The sequence below is a fragment of the Rhipicephalus sanguineus genome, chromosome 4 (assembly GCF_013339695.2).
Source record: "Rhipicephalus sanguineus isolate Rsan-2018 chromosome 4, BIME_Rsan_1.4, whole genome shotgun sequence".
NCBI classification, from domain to species: domain Eukaryota; kingdom Metazoa; phylum Arthropoda; class Arachnida; order Ixodida; family Ixodidae; genus Rhipicephalus; species Rhipicephalus sanguineus.
In genome coordinates, this window is record NC_051179.1 from 76,001,842 (window position 1) to 76,011,132 (window position 9,291).

Consider the following 9,291-nt stretch of genomic DNA (forward strand, 5'->3'; position numbering starts at 1 on the left):
TGACCAAAAAAACTCACTCATAACATATAAATTTAGATACAAATTGTCAAAGCAAGCCGCGATATGCCTATATTAAGGTTTTTGATTGCCTTTTTTGCCGCAAAAAACCTTTGTCGATAGCTCACGTGCCACATGACTTTTTTGGCTACCTCTTCTAGACTTATATAGAAAGATAACGTCCTCATGGTTGTGGTCATATGTTTTGTCGCTATGCTTCATAATATGCTGGTTTTATGTAGTCGTGTTGCTCATAGATGTTTCAACATCACACACAAAAAAAAGAGGCAGTAAATGGCAACGGCTAAATGTGATGGCCATCTCGCCGGTGGCAAGATATCCCGGTTTCATTGCTGTGTGCATGGCGTTCAAAATTTTTCTTGACTGCAAGTTTGGAACGAGGCCGTTTTCCTCGTATTTTAAAACGTTCGCGTAGAAAAATGTGTTCTATAATTCTTCTAAATATGGCCATCTGGCAGCCATGGTTTCGTCCACTTGAAGTAAAATGAATGCTGCAACCGTATTTCCGGGTGGTGGCCAATCTTGTGCCGCCTGCACTGCTGCGTGAATGCATGTTTCAAACTTCCGTCAAAGTTGGTGTACAATGGTAACATCTTTTATGGCACATACTGCGTGCAAAGCGAAAACGCTGCCTTCGAAGCAGAAGCCTCTTTAGAAAGCAATACTGTGCAAACCAAACTCTTAGAATGGTAGGTAGTATTATATTCCAACTCTAGCTAAAGCCTAGAATACATTCCTTATAACCTATTTTTTGCATGTGCTAGAAGTGCTCCGATGACCCACGCTGGAGACACTGGTGCTACACTGTGTTTCTGGCACCCGCTCCTAGAGGTGCACTTGGGAAGCTACGTGATAGAGCAATCCCTTTTAGTCCCTGAAACACGATGGTTCACGCCGCGTGCTTCTACGTTTTTCTTGTAGTTCGTCTCCCATTTACTTTTCCTACTCAGCGCTGATAAACCATTAAAGGAAAGATGCTGCAGTTTAGTCCTGGCCAGTATTTTCATTCCTGATAGTAACACCAAGATATGTACGCGCACAACTTGTTCTTAAAAAGGTTATTGATATAGGAATAAATTGTGACTCGCTTCCATACCTAGTGCACGGACAGATATATTTGGACATGCAGATGTGTTAAAATATATCCGCCCGTGTACTTAGAACCAGGCATTATTTATTTTTTCGGTGAGCAGCGCTCAGGACGACGGCACAACAGAAAAGCGGAAAGAACGGATGTGCGGTAAAACTTGTAAGATTTAAGCTGTGGGCTAAAACAAAAAAGAACTAAGGAATTGGCGCTTTTTTCGCCAATTCAGAATTCCGCAAGAGACATAACAACCAGTTAACTACATACAAGACAGATCAGAGCCATTCGAAATAGTTCCTTCCAGCACTTATGATTGGTTGAGGTTGTTGCAAACGCCCCTAATCTGAATACTAATTTATGAGAAAAGCAAAGGAGAACTTTTTTTCTTTGCAAATGCACTTTTTATTGCAGCTTGGAGTTTTTTCTTCTTGGCGCTCCTGAAAAAAAAAAGCAGATAAAACAGAATTAAGGCAGTGAATATGAGCCCATATCAGCAAAGATAATTGTTTCCTTATTTATGTGTTCCACGTTACAAGAAATAATTTATCACTCAATACTCGTTAGGATTTTTGCAGTCTTTTGTACTGCACAATGTTGCAATGACAGAGGTGGGAAACAAAGAAAGCGGCATTGAATGACCTAGAGCGAATTCTCAGAAAGCGTGTTAAAATTTGTTTGTAGTGGTGCTAAGTTCAAGTCTTGAAAATGAAATTTGTTGCATATTTCAGGTTTAAATAAGTTGCTTTAAATTTTATTATAAAACCACTTAGGTGGTGACGCTAAACGTTGTCGCTTCGTAATCACTGTTTCACATCTGGCGACAAAAAGCACGCATTGCTTAAAAGTTAGACTGAGTCTTTCGACGAGCGTATTGTTTGGAGAATAATTAAAAAGTGTTCAGTATTTTTATTAGGAGATTTCGTATAATTTCAAGTGCAATCACCTTCCTCGGCTGCCATATTACCCACACAGAAAGGACGTAGAGCACAGTGAAGGGGTAGTTGTTAATGTATTGTGATGATAAGGTGTGTAAGAACAGCCGTGAGGATGAAAAACAGCCATCTCGTGTTCCCTTTTTCTATTAAATGTGTTTAAGGAGAGGTTCGTGCCTGGTTATGGCTCCGGCTACTACTCATCTCTTTCATAATTTGTCATGAAGTTATCAATAACAATAGAGTTATGAAAAATTCACGCGCAGAAATGTCCATTCAGAAAAGCACTGTTCACACATCATAACCAACAAAACACAAGAAATACTTGGGCAAACCGAAAAGTTGATCTTACAGTTCTTCACAGAAGGTGATCACATAACAGTCACAGGGCACTTGCCCGCACTTCAAAACACGAGAAAGAACGCAAAACATGTGACCAGAAATATCTAGCAATAATTAACAATGCGAACAGTAATTGCTTATGTAAATCAGTATTTTTCTGATATTCCTGATTCTTCTAAAAACCGTACTTGCGCGCGTGCAGCAATATTCTCAGAAGTTTCTGTTGACGATGGGCCCAAGACTTCTGCGAGTGATATCGGCTGTCTATCCAACGTATTTGGATTTTCTAAAATTTTTTTAGAGGGAACAGCATAACTTTTACAATGTATAAGAAGGTGTTCTATGTCTTCCTCTGCCTCTTCCCATGTATGTGCATGTAGCACAGTTAGTTTCTCTTATCCCATAAGGGAAGCTCTTAGTGTAGACAAAACAAAAATATCCAGGATAGGAAGTGATCTGAACCTGGGCCTGATCGTCCCGGCTGTTTTTGCGCAGTTGATCGTCGTAACAGAAAGGACCCCTTACTTTGGCAAACGTACTCACATTTCTTTAGCAGGGTGGTGTAGCCAAGCCCGCCAAGTCCGTATCCGTAGCTCAGGCCGTAGGTGCTCAGTCCATAGTTGAAAGCAGGATATCCATAGCCATAGGTAAAAGCTGGCGTGTGGTGCACAGTGGACACGGCAGCAGCAACGGGTGCGTGGTAGGCAGCATAGGTCGGAGCAGCAACGGAGTAAGTGTAGGGGTAGCCGATGTAGCCAGCGAATGCGCAGGAGGCCAGGGCCAGGACAAGGCAAGTGCGGAACTGGGTACGATGGCAGTGTACGCACGCAAGTCTTAAGTAAACTACAACTTCACAAACGTGTCTTATTGCTACTGTTGTGCTTATACAACAACCTTCGATTTGTGCATTTTCTATAACACAGTTTCCTCTCATCTGCGGCGTTACGGAATCTAAAGAGTCAAATTATTAAATTCGCATCTGAAAAGTTATCGTAGTGGTGTGCTTAACCTTTCTCATTGCATGCAACGCAATAATGATTTTAGAACCTGGTGAGTCCTACGAAGCCCTGATTTCATTCTTATAACCCCTTACTGCTGTACAAAATACATTTTAATGCGCAGGCCTTATGAAATAGTACCCGTGGCTTAAATTATGTGTTTAGGATTCTTCTGCTGCGAACGCAGAAGTGCAGAATTAACAGCATCTATTTCAAGCAAATTTAAGCTGTGTGTGGGAGCACAGTTATTTTTAATGAAAAAAGTAGTACTCTTCTGGATATAATAGCTTCCTAACACATTCATTATTAACCGCCTATACACACGCCATAGATGCACTACACAGCCTTGTGTACACTATCTAGAGAGCTGTCATACATGTATTGGACGTTTAAAAAGTATATTCGCACAAAGTATGTATCGCGAACAAAGCAGCTAGTGAGCTGATTGACGTCATGTTCTAGTTTCTTCAGACGGCTGGAAATTGTCAGTCAAGTGCTTGAGTTCTTCAAGTAACCATTGTGTTTGTTTCTGCACATGCATGAATCGCCGCTCCGCTTTTATGAAACGGAGTGGCGCTTCTATGAATCGCCGCTCCGTTTTTGTTTATAGATACCCAATAATAATAATATTATTGATAACAATGACCCCTTCTCACCATGGCTGAGTGTTGAGCAGCTGTCGAAGCGAAGCAACTGGTGTATTTTCTCGAAGGATGATGCCCTTTATATAGAGACAGCTTCACGTTGTTTTTTCGACTTGATTTTGAAAAGTCAGCAACCGGTCATACAGCATTAGGATTGATGCGCTTTCTTTCTACTGTGTTTTTATGCATTACCCCTCACAGTGGCTCTACACATCCGCTGGCCATGACCCAGAGAACGTGTTGAATGACCTCACGGTCACCACGTGCCCCAAAGACCCGTAAAACTCGACTCCATTATCTCACACGCTAAAATTAGAATCAACCCCCTAATGGGTGCAGCAACTCTGCGGGTACTCCAATGAAAATAAGTTCGAAACTGGAGACTTCTTGCATCTTCAATGCGCGTCACGTCGCGAGGCGCATTCGCAAGCCGTATACTTATCATGCTAACCGGTTCTGCACCCACCGCAGGACCATGCTTCAAGCAGGTGAAAGTATGCTAAACAAACTTCAAAACATTTAGATGGCTGATGTCGTAAATAGTCAATGGGGTCGTCTGGTGAAACCTACTTCGAAAAAGAAACCAAGGTGATTTCAGGGAACGTGAACGTTTAAATTAGCGAGCCATTGTTCGCTGCTGCCCCATCACAGCTGGGTCTGCCTCTGTGGATTCAATGGAATGACCACGTAAAAACGAATCTGACACCTGGCCACTAGAATAAACCCAACATGCGCCTGTAGTATGGTAAACAAGCGCTTGAACCTATTGGCCTGTAAACTTTTATTCGGTCCACGTGAAGAGTGGAGTGGTCTCTAGGCACCCTTAGTGTACTTGTTCACTTCAGCGGCGAAAACATACAGTGGCGTACGTTATGGAAGTACTTTCGTGAAACATACGATCTTCTCAAATAGGTTCTGTTATATTTTTCTCTTGTACAGTACCGCCTTGCTTTTCGTCAAATATGGCATTTGACGATTCTGTCGCATTTATATGTAAAGGCCGCAATTTCTATACGAGTCTTGATTCCGAAAAATTCTGAGAGCCAGCAACTGTCCTGAAGCTTCGCAATGAGCTGTACGAAAGTTTTGCGAGTGTTTTGTTTCGCGTCATCGAGCTGCTACCACGAACCACAAACTCTAGTGCTTCAGTCTTGTGCAGCACGTATCTTCGCCGTGTCTTCGAAGACACCGATGCCATCTGTCGATTTTCTTTAAAAACATTGCGTTTTAAAGAAAATGGTTTATTAAGCATGAAAATAGAATGAATGACTCTTGTATCTGCAGGTTCAATCCCATGATAGTTACAACGGGGGGGGGGGGGGCATGACAAGAGCTTTATGCACGAGGAACTAGGCTGTAACAGCTGAGCGTAACATAGCTCACATGTCGTGGTTGTCGCTCAATAAATTCACATTCTTTTGCTTTCTACTTAGTCTACAGAAAAAAAACTAACAGCTGAGCAATACTTCTTAAGGCGCTCGTATCCCTGCTGAGCTAAATGCGCATAAAGTTAATGCTTGGTGCAGAAGTTTGCCACTGACGTACAACAGCGTGTTTTGTTGATTTTGTGAATGGGACTTGCATTTCCGTCCAACTATCTCTTGATATAAAAATTTAACGATGCTCTACACTTGCTTTCATTTATTCATGCTGCATGAATACTTTTAATCGTAAGCTAATCAACTGTACACAGTAATCTTGCTTGGTTTTATATGTAATGCTATATTTTCAATAAAGAGGTTCAGTATATTCTACCCCATAAGTTTAACTTTGACATTTACCTTTGAGGCTCGCAATTAGGAGCACTGCTCATTATGTCATCATAACAAATTCATTTGGCAGGAAAGCGTCTTCGTTGGTGTAATTTGCTTAATTGAAATTAGTTGAGCACCATGTATACAGTTCAATAAGGAGGCAATTAGAATTAGGTGCTAATACTAAGGCACCGTGACCCCCATGGGGCGAACGATATTGATGTTTATTATGACACCATTTTTACAAACCTCCTCATCACCTGTCCCAATTATTAACCGCATAACAATAAACTTAAAATTTATATAAACCATATATGTGACGGCCCCTTACAATTAGCACCTTGCTCATTGAACTGTATACTTGATATTCCCGATTTCGTGCAAACTAGAGTTTCTTGCAAATAAAAGAGTGTGAGGCACGATATATAGTATATGAGTTTATTGAATTCGGTTCATCTGCCTGTCGTATCTGTTCTGTGCAGTGACGTGCACCGGGTATTCTTGCTTGAGCTCCTGAAAAGGAAATAAGATCCAGGTAATTATTACATTCATCAAAAGCGGGACAATAAAGAAGGTAGGCATAGTTGATTGAACTTCAGTAAGTCGACGCGCGTGAAAAAAGATTGTGAAATAAATTACCTAACCCATATGTCGCAAAGCTTAGGTCATCAAGAATTGTTCAACAGGAATTGGACCCAACATTTCGACATGGAGACTTATCATTGTGAAGGCAGAAGCAGCGTTACGTCCCATTTATTTATGATAACATGAGAGAGGGACACACAAGGTTATGTTGTTTCTTGCGAAAGCCTACTTATAGTTTTGGGAATTGGCAGCCGGGATGGTGCATGAGTTCTTTTATTAACATCTATTCAAGTAAATGGTGACAGATGCATATACCATGAATACCTTGTTCTTTATCCAGAGAATACCTTATTTTCTAGAGTGAGAACATGGCATTCAGCATACCCTGTGGTCACTATCAGTAGTGCAAGCAATTACATTAGAAAAATATCAGTGAGTGAGAAGCTTACATTTCTTGCGAAGGAGTGTGCTGTAGCCGAGACCGCCAAGACCGTATCCGTAGCTCAGACCATAGCTGCCAAGTCCGTACCCATAGGCGGGTACTCCGTATCCGAGGCCGTAACCTAGGCCGTAACCAAAGGCTGGAGTGTGGTGCACGGCAGATACCGATGCAAGTGGAGTGTGATATGCAGCGTAGGCAGGGGCAGCTACGGAGTAGCCGACCGGGTAACCGGCGTAGCCAGCAAAGGCGCAGGTGGCCAAGGCGAGGAGCACAAAGGCACGGATCTGAGAAGAGAAGGTGGGTAATAGCACCTGTATCGTGTCTCTAGCCTGTGTCCCTTTGTTGTTCGTGCCATTCCAGAACGCAAATGTAAGTAAAGTAATTAGTTTGACGCGCAGTAATCCAGCATTGGGTAGTAGATATGTCAAGATGATGTAGCCTTCAGGGATTATGTTAAGGTCGTTTTATTATGCACGTGTGCATTTTATATCACTCTACGTATTTACAGTGTAATTAGCTTTGACCGAGTGCACCGTCAAATATTATCTCGGTTCCTCAAAGGAGGGTGCGGGAAACATACTGATACACATCTACATACATATTATGAAGTGACATGCCAATCATGTTTCAATTTCTCATGAAAATGTTTGAAGGAAATTTTCAGAGTACATGTGCATGGCATAAAGTATGCACTACAGACGTTACGAGAAAAGCGGAGGCATTGGTTCAGGTGCTCGTGCACTGAGTTTGGAAGGATTAGCGTTAAGTTCTTGTGTGAAACTGGTAGGTTTACCTGCCTGTTTAAAAGTTTCGTGTAGCAGTAGAATGTATACACCAGTATTGTTACAATCGGATAGAGACTTTGGATACTGTTGTACAGCTTACCATGGTGAAGTTTCGTGGCAGCTCTTCAAACGAAAACTGACGAATCCCTGCTTAGCATTCGGTATTTTTATACTCACTGGTGCCGGTACTTTCACGGTTGTTTTGCACGTGCGTTTTCCTTTCCCACTCGCAGGTTGTATCTTCTTGCATTTTTTTTTTTTGGCAGTGCAAAGTAAAGAAGGCATTACTTCATATGCCTCAACTTACATGTTGTGCCTTGACTGCGTGGATCTCAAGGATAGATCGCAGAAGCCGATATGTTTAACGAGATATATAGCGCAACGTGCGCAAGAACGTGTGACTCGGCCTACTGCCTTCGTTGATCAAAACATTTAGCAGTGCATTTTCCTCATCACGCCCAATAACAGTGAAGCCACTCTCTTCGGAATTCATATATAGATCGTTGATTCCCATCACGTCGCCATGAGTCAGTCGCAGCTTTTGGATCTGAAGCTTCAGGAGTACTGAGGGGCTGTATGCGAGGCGGCCTCACTTATTCATGATTTGAAAGAACGGTAATCAAAAGACCACCGCCCTCCCCCCCCTCCCCTCCCGCACTTCTTATAGACGGTTAGCCCGCGAGGGTGAAATGTGCGGCCCGGTGTTTGTGACTGGCCGAATCCATGCGCTTCATTCAAATTTTTCCCAATTTGGTGTCCGGCACCCATGTGTTGTCTTCTTCATTTTAGTTGACCACTGCTGAGTACTGGAATTTGTTCAATTTCAGTGACGCATGCGTCTTTTGACCGCGGACGACTTCTTCGTTTTTAGAGAACCTTTGGGGAGTGGCAGGACTTGTCCAATTTCTGTGGCCCACGTGCGCAATTAGTTCTTGCGGGCATGGGATGGACGAATTTTTGTTTCACCTAAACATATACAGCTTCGCTGTTGAAACCACGAATACCAGCCCTTGGCTTTTTATGTCATAGAGCAATCTATGTGAAGCACTTGGTAAAAAAAAAAGACTTGGTATATACAAAAGTGTGCAACAGTGATAATGTCGTTATTTCTACGTTACCAAAACCAAAGTAGGAGCATTTATTTCTAGTACTCAACAACTTGATTTTTTCTGAACACTTCTGTGTGACTTAATTAGCCATAAATAAAAGGAGGCGAGTCGATGAAGGGGTCCGCTTTTATTGCGGAAAATCATGAAGCCCGAAAAGAAAGAAGCCAAGGAAAGCATTGACTGCGATCACCATGGAGGCAGATACCGGAGGTATCTGCCTTCATGGTGAACGGTAAGGCGCTTGGTAAGGCGCTAAGACACGGAAACATGAATATAAAACCAGACAACGCTTATCTTGCCTGGTCACCTTCCTTCGTGCCCATGTCGTGGCGGCAGGCGTATCCTTCCCTTGTGATGAATAGCTGCAAAAGAAGTCCAGTTTTTGTGGCTGAACGATTCAATTGGTGAATGAAGGTGAATACGTAACATAAATGTTGTGGGTACGGTCCTCAGAACCTTTTGTTGCCACAAACACTGGTGTCTAGTACTGATTGATTCACTTTCAGTTCGCTTTACTTCGTATTTCGTAATAATTATACGCTTTAAAAAAGGACTAAATAACACCTGCTGAGCCTTCCTTGACTTCAGTGTCTGC

The 9,291-nt window shown here is 42.3% G+C and overlaps 1 protein-coding gene across 1 annotated transcript; it reads right to left on the bottom strand.

The window, feature by feature from the left end:
- Positions 1–1,905: 1,905 nt before the first annotated feature.
- LOC125758241 (cuticle protein 64-like) lies at positions 1,906–9,019 on the bottom strand. Its single transcript, XM_049415236.1, has 4 exons — positions 8,996–9,019; positions 6,904–7,086; positions 2,923–3,181; positions 1,906–1,919 (listed from the first exon to the last, which is right to left on the bottom strand). Exons 1-4 carry the CDS (start codon positions 9,017–9,019, stop codon positions 1,906–1,908), a joined length of 480 nt encoding a protein of 159 aa, XP_049271193.1.
- Between the last annotated feature and the right edge of the window lie 272 nt (positions 9,020–9,291).